We start from the raw sequence: 15841 nt of genomic DNA, 5'->3' as shown, positions 1-15841 counted from the left end.
AGAGCAGAAGAGTAGCAACCTGGATCTTTTTATGTTTTTTTTCAGGGGGCACAGATCCTGTCAGCTGCAAAAGAACTAGGACAGCTTTCAAAACTCAAGGTGTCTTAATATCTCCATATGCTTTACTGCAAGATGAATTACATTAGGTTCAGTTTTATGTCTTAAGTTTTTGTTTTAAAAGTTACCGAATAAAGCTAAATGACAGTGAGTGTGTCTAAACCAACATTTGTCTCATGATTTGGTCTCCCAGGATCACATGGCAGGGGAAGCTAAGAGCTTATCTCCCAGACAGTGTGCTGTCATGGACGTAGCACTGGACACTATCAAGGTGAGTTTAAAAGTGTTGTGAGGTCACAGGTTAGACGGCTCAAACTCCTACTAGCTGTGGTGCATGAAAATTTGACAAACTTTTACAATTTTCAGTATTTCTGCATAAAATCACCTGAAAAGTCATCAGATTTTCACATTTAAATAATTACAAGTAGATGAAATAATAAAAGGTGGTGCTGGGGTAAGATGATGATGGCTGAAGTCAGGTTATTATACAGGTTATTTCAGTTTATCCCTCTAAAAGGGATACAAGGCATACAACTTCACCAATCCACAGCCAGCTTATGTACAAATGGAGGAAATTCAAGCACATTCAGGATCATTGCTACCCTTCTCAGTAATGTTTAATCAGCACGGGTCACTGAAAGAGAGGGGACTGCAATAGTTTGTAAAATCACATTTTTATCCGGACGCCCACTTTGTTTTGTTTGCAGCAATACTTCCATGCAGGAGGCAACGGGTTGAAGAAGGCTTTCCTGGAGAAAAGCCCTGAACTGTCCTCACTACGCCACGCTTTGTCCCTCTACACTCAGACCACAGACACGCTCATCAAGACCTTCGTGACCACGCAGCACGCACAAGGTAGTTCACACCACCGCCAAATGTTGCGTGAAAAACCAAGGAAGGCAGAAGGTTTTTTCCAAAGTAGCAGAGAATACTTATCTAGGGAAAAACCTGGTGGAGTACATACTCAGAACTAAGGTCTCTTAGTTTCTGGCCTTTGTGTGTTTGCGATGCTGGAATTTGGTAACCTCTTATTGCTGTTTTCTTTTTATCTCTTGTGCTGCCTCTGTGCCAGTGCACAATGGAAAGGGTATTAGGTTAACTCCCAATGAAAAAATACAGCCCAGCAGGGGTAGGTTTCATTGTAAATTATCTGCCAGCCTTCTTATCCTTCCCCACCCGCTGTCCTTCCTGTGGATCGTTGTCATTTCGTGACTCTTTTGTCAGTAATCCAATCCTAATGCACCATTCCACCACCTGTATTTCCTCCTCATTCTGAGCTGCATTATAGTTTAGAGGGTGTTTTTTTCCTGTATGAGACCTAACGTGAACCCACTGGTTGTATCTCGGTGAACCAGGCTCCGGTGTGGACAAGCCCATTGGTGACGTGTCTCTGCAGGTTGAGCTATACACTCATCCAAAGAGTGGAGAGCGGAAAGTTACCGTCAAAGGTTAGTTTGAGTTTTAATGAAATGTGAACAACAACAGAAAAAGAAGTGGTATTTCAACCATGGCTGACTTGTTTTGCTGCAGTGATGGGGGCCAGTGACTTAAAGTGGCAGACGTCCGGTATGTTCCGGCCGTTCGTGGAGACCACCATGATCGGGCCTCATCTCAGCGACAAGAAACGCAAGTTCCAGACCAAATCCAAGAACAACAGCTGGTCTCCCAAGTTCAACGAAACCTTCCATTTGTAAGTGCATTCTCAGATAACCAACCTTGGAGCTGATAGATAGCGTATTGATTAGTGATGCACCGAGATGAAAATTTGTGGCCGAAACCGAAAATAATAATAAACACTTGGCCGAATACCGAACAATACCGAACATGGTTCTTCGCAGTTTTTCATTTATTTTGCCAATTTTTTCACCATTGCATAAATCAAATACATTTGATTTAGGCATGCTTTCAAAAGAAAAAAATCTTTTACAAAATTACAAGGTAGAAAACATTTGTTGAACATAAAAAACTGAACATTTTTTAATTTCCCAGCATTTCCTAAATATTCCAGCAGACATTATACCAGCAAATAACAATAACTTAAAATAAATAAATTAGCAAAATAAATTTTGTGGCCATCTTTGAGCTTACGTTAGGCTTAACTGACTGAACATTGTAACATAGGCCTTAAAACAATAAAAATGCATTAAAGCGCTCAGGGTTTTTTATCATTTCAAATGATAAATCAAACTTGTAGCTGAAAGACTTTGCAGATGTGCCCCCTCTAGATATTTGAGCAGAACATTCATTGCAAACAGCCATTCTTGTATTATTCTTTGCCACTCTAAAATACTTCCACACTGCTGACATGTTTGCACCGCACCACTTCACTCCACGCTCTTTGCTGTTTGATTTCGTCATCTAAACGCACCTGTAATAGATTGATTCATGTTGTTTTGGTTCCACCTGCTGGTGAATGTTAGTTAAATTCTTATGTGGTTAGTTTTTGGTTGGCCAACAATTTATGTGGTGCGCAACAGTTACGGAGCGGCCAGTCTATTTCCTTATATTACAACGCCGATATTAATTGTTCGGTTTTTTCCCCACTTATTCCACTGAACACCGAAAGTGTTTTTTTGACATTTTCGGCCGAACAATTTCGGTTACCGAACAATCGGTGCATCACTAGTATTGATTGCTGAACGGCACCAAACACTGTTTTCTCCTGACAGTGTTCTGGGTAACCAAGATGGCTTCGAGTGCTACGAAGTGCAAGCGTGCGTGAAGGACTACTGTTTTGGCCGTGCCGATCAGGTGGTGGGTTTGACCGTGATACAGCTGAGGGATATCGTGGAGAAGGGCAACTGCGCCTGCTGGTGCCCGCTGGGACAGCGCATATACATGGACGACACCGGCCTCACCGCCATGCGAATCCTCTCGCAGCGCTCTAACGACGACGTGGCCAAAGAGTTCGTGAGGCTGAAGTCAGAGACTCGATCAGCGGAGGAGGGCAGATGAAAACATGAGGACAGGGAGTGTTCAAAAAGCAAAAACAGCATAAATAAGAACAGTCTTGTCAGATGAGTTTCCCGTAGATGTCCATGTGGACTCTTCTTCTTTGACCTTAGGTGTGTCTCAGCTGCTGCTGAGTTCTCGGAGTCGCCTTCTCCGAGCTCATCGGCTCACTGTCATGTTTTCAGTCCAGCTGCTCTCCAGGTTCCTCAGACCCAACACCGTGTACCAGCCCACGGCCCTGGTTCCCCGAGCTTCACCCTCGGCGCTCGCTTCATCAGGCGACGCACGCATCAGTTCCAGCCAGACGGCCGGACGAGTCCCCACTCTTCCCAAGTGTTCTCGTGCAATAACCCTGTTACCCCCCATCAATGTGTGACCAAGTGTTTCAAGCCTTACACTCTGCAAAATGTGAATGTGTGAAGTAGATGGTAGACTTTTGAACTCCCTTTCCTCCAGGTGGTTTGGGTTCATGTGAAAAAATGTTCTGATTGGGCTCATATAGGGAACGGTCCAGGTCAGATAGTGAGGTGAAGACTGGATGTTTTAACTGTTTCACTTCATATATATATATATATATATATATATATATATATATATATATATATATAATATGTATGGTTAGTCACACACTGCTGATATTACAGTTCAAGTGAAGGTACTGCAAATGATGGATGGCTCTTTGTTTCCCTGTTGAAGGATTGATCAGTTAAATATGTGCCTTTCACTTGTCAGGTTCTTATTCTTGCTAACCCAACAGAGAGGACATTAGGTGTTTAACTCAATAAAACTGAAACCTATACGATTTAACTGGAATAGAAACGTCTCTTTTTACGACGTTAGGAGCGAGTCCTGTTAGGCCGTTTTTATGTTTATAAGCTCTATTATTAACAAGTCGTGGCCCACGTGGCCTGGATGCTGTGGTGATTTTATCTATTTATTTTTTTTTATACATATTTATTTTGTCTGTGCTTTTCAAAGCCTGGGATTTAAAGTGTGTGTTTTTTTTCTTTAAATGATGGAAACAAACATTTGTGTTAATGAATTTGCACAGTGAATGGGGTGAATGAGCAGCTGCAGCTTTGTGGGTAAAAGTGCAGTTTTGTTAAGATAGGACACAGCCAAAAAAATAAAGCAAGAATCCAGTTTGTCTTTAATTTACAAAGAGATAAATGTTTTCTAAAGCGTAGGTATATAGATGACATAAATGACAACGTAAAAGACAAACTCCTCATCTGCCGAGTCGTATCAATTATAGTTTACATTTCTTCTTGCTCTGTGTGCTTCTACTTTGTACGAGTGGCCTTACATTGGTGAGAAGAGGACAAAAAATATCTTTAAAACAATGCAGATATTTCCTTCTTTTTTGTAACTTTAATTCTTGTATTTCCTTTGACTTTCAAACACTGCCTTGCCCTTTTTGTTTCCCCTCGCCCCTAAAATGACGTCAAGTGAATTTTCCAAATGCTGGGTTTTCTTCGTGCTTTTTTCCATTTTATGATGTTCTTTCTGATGTTTTGTCAAGGTTTTGTTCAATCCTCTCACTAGTTGGAGATGATGCTGGATTTTAGTTGGATTTGTCCTGAAATGGTCTGAAACTTTTATATGTCTCTTAAAGAAAGATGGATACAGTTAGAATATTAAAAGATCACATCATGTGTTTGTTTTTGATCACACTGTAAAACCACAAAATCACTTACAACATATTAATCCTTGTGAATATTTCATGTTATTTGTTTATGAGAGCAAATGTTTTCTTGCCATCCTGTAAGATTCATGTTCCTTGTGCCAAGTTGAAAGTGTTCACTTTTGATCTTTCTTTTGTATTATTATTATTATTATTATTATTATTATTGCATATTTTTTAAATGTGTTAACCACTTGATCACTGCAATAATGAATGAGTACACCGTCAGTCACAGCAACGGCATCTTTGTGGGGTTTTCTTTGAACTGTCACTGCTCTGAATGTTGGTGTCACCATGTAAACATTCCACTTTATTCATTCTGTAGAAAGTATTTAAGAAATATCTATAAATGTGCCTACATGCTTTAATCACTATAACATGACAGTAATTATTTCAGGTGGTTTTAGTAAACACACACACACACAGACACAAACACCTTGCCATGAGCATTTTAATGTTTAACTTGATTAAATACATGTGTAAGATTGTCTTTAAGATTAGTTTTTTCCCCAGACTAATAAAACTAGTGGATATAACTGTTCATTGACCAACTCACCAATATAAACCGTGGCAAATATGAAATAAATAAGATTTGATTATTCCAGTCTGGTCCTCAGTTTAATGACACCGTTGAATATACATACATACATATTTAACAAAACACTTTGAGATGTGGGATGGATGTCCAGATCAGATCTGAATACTTTATCAGTCCCTTTGAGGCAGCTCAGTCGGGTACAAATGTGAGCAAACGGCAAAATCAGCAGACGCACTGACTGATTCCACTTCACTTCACACATCCACAGTGCAAATGCGAGTGGAAAATTAGTAAGGTCAATAGTCAAGACAGCTGACACCGATAAAATAATCAAATTAAGAGTATAAATCAATAGAGGCTCAAGAATTATGTTGTGCAACTCAGGTAGCTTGGCTGTCCAGTTATCGAAGGGTTATTAATAATTTTATTCAAGAATTATTAATAATTAATAAAGTCGACTATCAAATTGAATGACCAATATGATAAATAAAATCCTCGGGGCACCACCCTGTTCCTTAAGCAGGGAAATTATAACTTTTACAGCAGAATATCAGTCTCAGAAATTAAGGTTTATGCCTAATACAGTAATTGAAGGGTGAAATTCGAGCACTAGGCTCTGTCAAACAAATCAATTGTGACCAAACTGCATGAAACAACAGAAACCACTCATTAAAAATAAATCAGAATTTATTTACATATAGGTGTCAAAAGATGATAAACGCAACACCCCAAATAAATCCTGATGGCACACTACGTAAACAGGGACAGAAATTATACAATATAAAAGTTCCAGTCATCTGTGTGGGGTGTGACTAGGGGGTGTGACTAGTGTGTGTGCGTGTGCGTGTGTGTGTGTGTGTGTGTGTGTGTGTGTGTGTGTGTGTGTGTGTGTGTGTGTGTGTGTGTGTGTGTGTGTGTGTGTGTGTGTGTGTGTGTGTGATCTCAGAATGGCTCGGGAATTTATGACCGAGGGGAGCGTGTGTGTGTGTGTGTGTGTGCGTGTGCGTGTGCGTGTGCGTGTGTGTGTGTGTGTGTGTGTGTGTGCGTGTGCGTGTGCGTGTGCGTGTGTGTGTGTGTGCGTGTGCGTGTGGGGGGGGGTTAGTACGAGAGGAAGAGAGAGAGATACAGAAGAAAAGTAAAATAATAGACACTCTTAGATAATTTCTCACTACCAGAAACCCAAGACCTTATGATCTTTCCCACACAGAAATGCCCCACGGTGAAACTAAACTTCACACGTGCGCTCTGGTCATTCAACCGGGAAATTTAGAAGGGCCTTGTTTTCGGTTGTCGAGAAGCATGTCATAACGATCCAGCAATGTGGATGCAGCAGTAGACAAATGAGAAGATAAACAAAAACACTTAAGTTAATAAACACCACTATGACGGGATCAGCAGTCCAGCTCACAGCGTAAACTAACTTTTAAAGTGTATTACTAAGTTTTCTCTGCCCAGACACCAAAAACAGCCTCTTACGTGAATCTTTGCATTTGAAGAAAAAAAGGGTGGTCGGTCAGCGTTCCACGGGCAACAGCTGGGTGTTTACGCTCAGCAGGCGATCCTGATAAAGCGGCTATCACTCCCTCCTGTGTCCTTGCTGCGGATGAGGGGACAGCAGCTGGGCACAGCACTTGGCTTCCTTCAACTTCGGATCGGCGTCGCGTTCACGTCGAGGCACGTCCGTTGTTCTCCAGACCACGCTGGAGGTGTCGTAAACTCACCATGAGGCAGGGATCATGAAACTTTAGCTTGGCTTCGGCCCTTTACTGGTCCAAAAGAAATGTTCACCCAATCATAAATGTCAGAATTCATAATCATATGGACGGTGGTCCAACAATTACCAATTAAATTTGAGAAAGTTGAGTCAGATTGCAGACGGGCTGAACGTCTTAGAATAGCATTTGGTTTTAGGTGCAGGCATCGGATAATGTCGCCCTGAAGCGTAAAAGTGAAATAAGAAGATGAAATGTGCTTTTGATTCAAACTTATTATGCGTTTAGCTTTCCTGATGAGCCGACTGTCCCACAGCGGCACCAGGTCTCTCTGCTGATCACCAGTGATCTTTGACAATATTTTGTCACCTGTCCTTTACTGACGGAGCACTAAACCAACAAATACAAGAAAATGTTAACAGACTTTCAATAAATGAATGATAGAAGACTTGTAAGACCTTACTAACACTGAATTAATTCATAATGACAAGTGTACTATAAGCTCGTATCATCACACCAGGTGACAAAAGAAGACTGAATTCATCCCCCTGAAGGAGAGACAACGTCAGAGAATTTCACAAAATGCGTCTTCTCTTTCAGGCTTCTGCAGCGATCTGTGTAGAGGATGAAAAGCAGAGATGATGAGACACAGCCCTGGGAGGGAACAGGGAACAGGACCTTTACACTTCTGCACAAAAACATTAGTTTGTCTCTCTCTTATTTTAACCGACCTCCATGTGTTGTAGAGACCCATTTGTAATGGTACAAAGAAAATGCTGCAGGTCTCACTTTCGCTCTCCCAGCAAGCTTTTGATGTGATTCAAAAAATTCAAAAAAGATCACCAGTCACGGTGTGAAGCCGTCTGCTATAATATCTGTAATCTCTTCAGGTCTTGTTCCCTCCATGGTGTATAAAAACAAAAAACACTTGAATTGAATGTGATATCCACCTTTGTTTTGCTCCACTAGAGTGTGTTTTAGAGACACTACAGCTAACAATCAGTGTGTCTTTCATTTATCCCACCATCACATCCAAGGACCAATGTTTGTTGTTGTTCTGCCTTTTAAATCTGAAAAATGGTACACAACACAGACCAATTGTGAGCATATTGTACTGCTGTTTACCATGAAGCTAATTTAACTGGACAGAAAACCCGGATGGGCAGTTACCTGGAGCTGCCACGAAGTAACCTCAACACTGGTTTGGATGACCAAAACAGGTCCGGACAGGAGTTTCCTTGCACAGTGGCTCAAAATCGAGCCACTTGGCATTTTTCCTCTAATATATGTATATATATAATAATACACAAACAATAAGAACCAAGCAATTTTCCTTTTTTTTCTTTTTATTGACACAACAAAAGGCCCGTCAGGCACCCTGAAGAGAGCTTTTGTCTGAGTGTTTTTTGTCTCTTACTGCAGGGCATCCGGCTGCAAATGGACGAACCAGCAGGCTTTAACATGCCCACCAGCTAGCAAGAGTTAAAGGAGCTTGAGGCCGGATTGTGGCAAGATTTATGAAAAAAATCCGTATACATTTTAAGTTTTCTAGTAATAATGTCAGATGAAGCGTTCCAAACCCAAAACGAATGATTCCTCTAGTGTATCTCTCCTTTGACTTGAACAGGCTGTGTGCTGCAAAATGTGCTGCAATTCGGTCCCGAATTTCCCGCGCTGTCCTGTGGATGTGACGTCACATGACGCTGCAAGTGCGTTCTCCCCGTTCTCCCGTGCCGGCTTCACTGTTGGCTGCAGTACCCCCGACGGCCGTGGTGGTGAAGGGTGGCGCTAGAGAGTCTCATTTCTTAAAAGGAGCCTCAAGCTCCTTTAACCGATTTACTTCACTGGCATAGCTTATAGTAACCTAAGATGCTAAATTCATTCAAATCAAATTTGTCCAAATATTTCCATTTATAACGCCAGCGCTTGATTTAAAGAACTGTAAACAAACGCCAATAAGGATGCAGCTCTGGTCAACTTTCACAGCTGCTAACACCTCCAACATGCTGTATAAATGACAAAAAACTGACTAAAAGGCACATTAAATTAAGGCCGCGTTCAGACTGCAGGCAAATCTGATTCATATCTGATTCCTTCTCATATCCAATTTTCAGGGCTGACTGTCCACACATTTTTTAGCAATTGTCCAAATCGGATCTGGCTCTGTTCAGACTGGGCCACATCATTGACTGATCTGACGGGTTGCCGTAGCAACGACGTCGGAGCGGAGGCGTCACCCAGCGCGTGTATTGTGTGAAGTCATGTAATTGCGACATCAAAAACAATAACAATATGGAGCCAGCTCACATGCTGTTCCATACCTGTAAAGCTGGGCATACACTGTGCAATATTTTAAATCGTTTGACACTGCCCCATCTCACTCTAATCCTCCCGTCGGACCTCTGTGTACTGGAACTCAAGGCTGGTTTTGGGGCGGGGGTGGGGGCTGTGTCCACCCAAACGTGCGTCCTGCCCACCCGATCAAAGGTAATGGGGATCCTTTAATTTTTTATAATTTTATTTTTTTATATATATAAAAATATATATATATATATATATATATATATATATATATATATATATATATATATATATATATATATATATATATATCTGTACCGTTTCTGATTGGGTGGGCACTGCGCATCATTTTTAGACATAACAATGAACGCATACCGCAAAAGTTGTGTCTCGGCGGAGGGACCCGGCGTCCCAGCAAAATGAGAAACAGAGAAAAGTGTTCAGAACAAAACCACCAGCAAACTAACAAACCAGCCAACAAAGCTCAGAGTTAACAAAACGAACCAGCAATGAATAACTGGCAGCCCCGCTCTGTAACCTCTCCTCCTGATGAGCTGCAGGTTCAGGCTCACAGCGCGACTGAAGGCTGATTTATGGTTCTGCGTTACACCAAAGCAGAGCCTATGGCGTAGCCGTAGGGTACGCGGCGACCGTACGTGGAAATGCGGTCTTTTTTTCTGCTATTAAAACATGTTGTAATGAATTTGCAACACTCAAACTACAAATAATAGTTTTTGACGTGACATCAGAGATTGTACATGCTCTCTGTGAAAGGATGAGTAGCTCCACAACTGGAAATGGGCGGGTGGTTTGGCGCATGGGTCCGGGACAGTCATATCCGATCTGAGTGTTTGGAGCTGTTCAGACTGACACGCATCTGCCCAAATGAGATAACGATCGGATATGAAACTACCTCCCGGAGGTGGTTTCCATCTGGTTTGCAAAAATCGGATCTCATGCGGTTTGGGACTGTTCAGACTTCAAAAGAGTCATCCAGTTTCAATCTGGATGGGCTAAAAATCGGATATTTGCCTGCAGTCTGAACGCGGCCTTGGTGTGTAGAGGATGGGAACAGTCTGATAGGATAGTTTTTGCTTTCCTATACAGCTGTTTGTTATACAGGTCCTGTAGAGTCACCTGAGCAGAGCCAATTATTTTACTACAGACATGAACCACCTTGGTAAGAACAGTTTTCTGCTTTACCCTAAGTGATGAAAACCAACAAATGAAAGAAAAAGTTAACACAGACTCAATGAAAGAGCGATAAAACATGGACATCAAGGATGAATCAATATGGAATTTGGACAGTTTTCTAAGACAGTACAGACGCTCCTGACTTTTCTTGTAAATTAAGTTGGTGTTACTCTCAAATGTCAGCTTATTGTCTATTATAGTTCCCAGATATTTATAGGACTCTACAATTTCTACATCTTGTCCGTTAATCACTGTCCTATCCGAAGAGGAATGAGAACGTCTAAAATCAATACACATGTCCTTTGTCTTTGATACATTAAGAAATAAAAAATAATCCTGGCACCACTTAAGAAAGTAATCAACCACAGGGCCATGGGAGTTATCAGTGCTGTTCAACAGACTCACAATGACGCTATCATCTGCAAACTTCAATATATGATGGTTTAAAAATGTGCTACAGCAGTTGTTAGTGTATAATATGTACAGCAGAGGAGAAAGGACACATCCTTGTGGTGAGCCAGTAGATGTTAAAGATCGGTCAGAGAGTTGTCCATTTACTTTCACTGTCTGAGTTCTGCACGTCAGGAAATCCAAAATCCAGCCAACAATGTTACCATCAAGACTAAAGTTGTCAATTAGTCTCTGAATCAACAGATGGGGCTGAATAGTATTGAAGGCGGATGAGAAGTCGATGATAAAACTGTTTCTTACTGAAAGAGGTGAACACATCTCCTACTGATACAACTGCATTATTTAGGTTTTTGCTGTCATCACTTTTCCAACGTCCTCAGATTCTGTTTATGTTGTCCATATCTATATCAACATCCTATTTTATAATAACAAAATCATAAGAAAACTATTTTATCTGAAGCCATTTGCTAATATATGCCAAATTTAGGATACATCAACTGTCCATGGTGATGAAAGCTTTCATAAACATTTTAAATTTGATGGTCAATATGTCATGAAGGAATTGATATAAAAGTCAGAAATGTACTAGACTTATCCAAGGCTTCATTTATTTATTTATTTATTTTCCAAGGCTTCATTTATAAGCAGTACCTGAAAGTGCTAATTGCCTTGACTTGTCAATTTTGAGAACAAGAATATAATTTATGCTCATTAAAACGGCTCGCTAGGACACAGTGGTCACACCAGGTCCTGATAAACGCTGCCATTGTAGGAGTTTGAGAACAAAAGAGCTGAAAAACGCTTTTTGTGGACAAAGGAAAAACTTGTGTTGTTTATTTCAGTCTCTCGTTTCAACAGCCCGTAACCAACGGTAACAGAACACTAACTGAAAACTCATCGTCCTCATTAATAACGGCTAGATTCTTGTGAGTTCTAACCTACTGAAACTAAACAGTGTCCTGCTAGTGAGTGGCCACTACACAGTTTGTTTTTCATTAGACGTTTCATCTGTTTGACCGTTAACTCCTCATCGCGAAATGAAAAATAAGGCAACAAATTCCTGGGACTAAGAACCCTGCGTCAGACAAGAATAGGACAATAATCTTCCAAAACTCCAGCGAATTGCTCTCATCACTTCCAAGACGTTTACAGACTGAGATGCCACAATGGTGAACATCACCATTTCAACATTTTATGGTTTGTGTTCCTGAAGTCAAATTCAAAATAAGCCAGTCTTCCATGAAATGGCAAAATGTCTCAGTCTAAAAATCGGATGTGTTCTTTATCATTTGTGGTGCAATAAATGAGGATTTTTTAAGTATTTTGCTGTTTACTTTGAATCCAGGTTTATTCAAATATGCTTTTTAGATGCTGAGAAAATCTGATAATGTTTTTATACTTCTCTCTCATCTGTTGTTTCACAGAACCAGACCTGCAAAAACCAGGATGAGCCTCATCACAAGGCAGAGCTTGGTTCAGGGGACAGACTGCAGGGTCAGTCTACCAATCCGGCAAAGAAAACTCACCAGTGTGACCAGTGTGGGAAGAGCTTTAAAAGAAACGAACATTTAAAACTTCATCGGTATATCCACACAGGAGAAAAGCCTTTTACCTGTGACCATTGTGGGAAGACGTTCAATCGCCGCAGTAATCTGAAACGTCATCTGCACACACACAGGAGAAAAGCCTTACATGTGCAAAGGGTGTAAAAATAATTTTGGGTCAATAGCAGTTAAACGTCATCAAGCATCCTGCAAACACAGAGGAGAATCCACTGGTCTGTGACTTGTTTCTGCTGCTCTAAGCCTCCCAAGCTCCACGCCTGATTGAATTAGGAGTTTTTGATGGGATTTTGATTTGATTCAAGTGTGTAAAACCTAAAAAAAAAGAAAATGTATTAACTATATTAAACTGAATTGAGCTCAAAATGTAATGTTTTCTTTCATCAACAATTACACTTTCTCAAATAAATGTCTTAAAGGGGACATGCAATTATCTTCCGGTTATGACGAGAGGGTTGTTGTCAGAGTCAGAAAGCTCAGCGGCTCTGCGTGAACACCCAGTGATAAACCGAATATAAGAGTTGTTGAACAATGACGGAGGCATCAGTCTTACTGGCTGGAACTCTCTCTGATAGTGGCATTTGTTGTTATTACTGTTATTTGAATGCACAATTCATTTTCATTGTATTTTTTTTATTTATTTAAAAAAATACATTAGCCTATTTTATTTTTTTATTCGTTTCTGCATTGCACTGGCCGTGCGCCAGTGTCTTTTCTGGTATTTATTCATTTAGTGCACCAGTGTGGTGCCAATTAATGTATTTTATTTATTTTAATTATCAGATTTAATTTGTAAATAACATTCTGCATCGTAATGCACAATTTTGCCTCTTGTTAGTTAAACAACGTGCATCTAAAATGGTTAAAAGTGTGCGTGTATTTGTCATAGGCTATAGTAGGCTGATTGTATTGGTTTATTGTATAGGGCCACACTGTTTAAAAAACAAACAAACTAAAAAAAACGCGAGTTAGGGACCCGCCCGAATATGGATGGGTATTTCACACACTGGTTGTAGCTGATCCAAAATTACACTCCTCCACCACATACCCCATACCCAATCCAGCTGAACCCGCCCCACCCTCCATAAACTGGAGGGAGAGTGTGTCATAACGACTATCTCTCCCGCCAAACCTTTGGACCATGAACCTAGAGAACTGTAATGCATCATTTCTATATGCCCTTAATGCAAATGAAACTCACAAGATGGCCCTAGTGTTCAGACAAATCAAAATTGGTTGCTGAGGAGGAAAGTTTACAGGGATTCACGCATGGATGATTTGGAATTCCACATTTCCAGACCCCTGAAGGAAGTCCAAGATACAAACAAGATTCTTGCTTGTATAATGCCGCCCAAATAAGTTGCGCAGGTTACATTTCTAATCACAGATTAAATAAGTTTGAGGCAGGATTGAGGCAGGATTTATGATAAAAATTCGTAAACGTTTTAAGTTTTCTAGTAATAATGTCAGATGAAGCGTTCCAAACCAACAAGAATGAGCCCTCTAGCGCAGGGGTGCTCACACTTTTTCAGCATGAGAGCTACTTATAAAATGATCAAGTCAAAATTATCTACCACCTACTACAAAAAATGCAAAACATATATTTATTTATAAATATATTGAGGATTCTTTATATCGCATGAGCCAATATTGCACAACACAACACAATTAACTATGTTCACTCAAAAAACTAAGGATCTTACCAAGAAATGTTCTTATTTTTAACCTAAAAATGCCATTACACCTGATAACACACATAACTTAAAAGGTTAGGTGTTTTTCCCACGTGTTTCTATTGAACTTTCATTTGTGTCAAGCAAATTTGAAGTTCTAGTTAAGTTTTAAGCCGCCTCTTTCTTCCCCCTTTAAAGGTATTGTGACATGAAAAACAAATTTTTCTGGATTTTTTGTGTTTAGTTGGGTGTCTTGACACCAATTACACCCAAAAAAAACTTTTAACATTCAGTGTATTGTGTGCTTTCTGGGAATTTCCGCATAATTATGCAAAAACGGCGCGTCTGGTTTGGTGGCGGACCGTTACGTATAGACCCGCTAAATCACCGCCCCCTCAACCCAGCTCCCTGCCCATCAGCACTGAGCCGCGGGCTGGAGGGAGAGAGACGGCCACCGCCTCTCTCCTCTCCACCCGCGCTCTCCTTTTTTTTTCGCCTACGACCTCAGATCAGACGAGACAACCCGCTGCATAAGCATATTACTAAGCGGAGGAAAAGAAACTAACAAGGATTCCCTCAGTAGCGGCGAGCGAAGAGGGAAGAGCTCAGCGCCGAATCCCCGTCCGAGCGGCGGGCGTGGGAAATGTGGTGTACGGAAGACCGCTTGCCCGGTGTCGGTCGGGGGCCTGAGTCCTTCTGATCGAGGCTCAGCCCGTGGACGTTGTGCAAGACAAAATCACATACCATTGATCCACTGTCTGCTGTGTGCGGGGAGTTTGGGGGAGAGGAGGAGTGGAGGATGGGGGGGGAGGTTGGGAGGAGGAGCGGGGCAATGATTGACAGGAAAGGGGGAAAAGGACGCGTTTTTCCCAGGCAAAAAACACCGTCATAAAAAAAGCCAGGAATAGAGTACTAGAGTGAAGTTTTTCTTGTTACACCTTTTTAGACACATTTGAGGGATATTGGCCAAGACTTTTAATAGGGTTAAAAGCATGTTAAAAATTATGTCACAATACCTTTAACGTCCGCAGCGCATGGATGTATGGCGTAGCGTCAGCGCGTTGTGTCGCATTAAATGCAGTCCAGGCGTAATACGAGGATTTGAGCTGGTGAAATTAAACGAAAAAAAAAAGAAATTTAACGATTCCTCGAGGCAGAGAAAATTCCTCTATCATTTTTTGTAATCGAATTACTCGAATTATTCGAGGAATCGTTTCAGCCTTAGAAAAAACCAAAGGCTGAAAACTGGCCGTAACTCGCTGACAAGCTAGTTAGTTAGCACTTAGCGCAGTTGTTTGCTCATGCGCAGCGACCTATGACCTCAGACAAAATTCAGATGTCATCTGATTGGCTGCCCTGTATATCAATCAAAAGATGGGATGGATGATAGGTTGACGTCAATTTTTTTAATCTCACGCGATCTACCAATAATACCTTTGCGATCGACTGGTAGATCGCGATCGACGTATTGAGCACCCCTGCTCTAGTGTATCTCTCCATTGCCTTGAACAGGCTGTGTGCTGCAAAATGTGCTGCAATTCCGGGCCGGAATTTCCCGCGCTGGGCTGCGGATGTGACGTCACATGACGCTGCATGCACGTTCTCCCCGTTCTCCCGTTCCGGCTTCACTGTTGGCTGCAGTACCCCCAACGGCCGTCGTGGTGAAGGGTGGCGCTAACGAGTCTCATTTCTTAAAAGGAGCCTCATGCTCCTTTAAGCAAAAATACTGAAAGGAGGAGTTTAGCAACTACGTCAAA

The 15841-nt window shown here is 41.2% G+C and overlaps 1 protein-coding gene across 13 annotated transcripts in view; it reads left to right on the top strand.

The window, feature by feature from the left end:
- LOC133455393 (protein unc-13 homolog B-like) overlaps positions 1 to 5183 on the top strand; it is an 81652-nt gene extending 76469 nt beyond the window's left edge. For 9 of the 13 annotated variants that reach the window (XM_061734410.1, XM_061734407.1, XM_061734399.1 and 6 more), the window contains 7 exons: positions 46 to 99; positions 251 to 328; positions 765 to 912; positions 1130 to 1186; positions 1413 to 1505; positions 1588 to 1747; positions 2727 to 5183. In XM_061734410.1, the coding sequence (XP_061590394.1) occupies positions 46 to 99; positions 251 to 328; positions 765 to 912; positions 1130 to 1186; positions 1413 to 1505; positions 1588 to 1747; positions 2727 to 3012 (876 nt within the window). In that variant the 3' untranslated portion in view covers positions 3013 to 5183. The remainder of the gene's footprint in view (positions 1 to 45; positions 100 to 250; positions 329 to 764; positions 913 to 1129; positions 1187 to 1412; positions 1506 to 1587; positions 1748 to 2726) is intronic. The other 4 variants (XM_061734411.1, XM_061734412.1, XM_061734403.1 and 1 more) reach the window with 1 other exon arrangement.
- The last annotated feature ends 10658 nt before the right edge of the window (positions 5184 to 15841 follow it).

The sequence above is a fragment of the Cololabis saira genome, chromosome 11, assembly GCF_033807715.1.
Source record: "Cololabis saira isolate AMF1-May2022 chromosome 11, fColSai1.1, whole genome shotgun sequence".
In the NCBI taxonomy this organism is placed as follows: Eukaryota; Metazoa; Chordata; class Actinopteri; order Beloniformes; family Belonidae; genus Cololabis; species Cololabis saira.
This window is presented reverse-complemented; position numbering and strand designations above follow the sequence as displayed.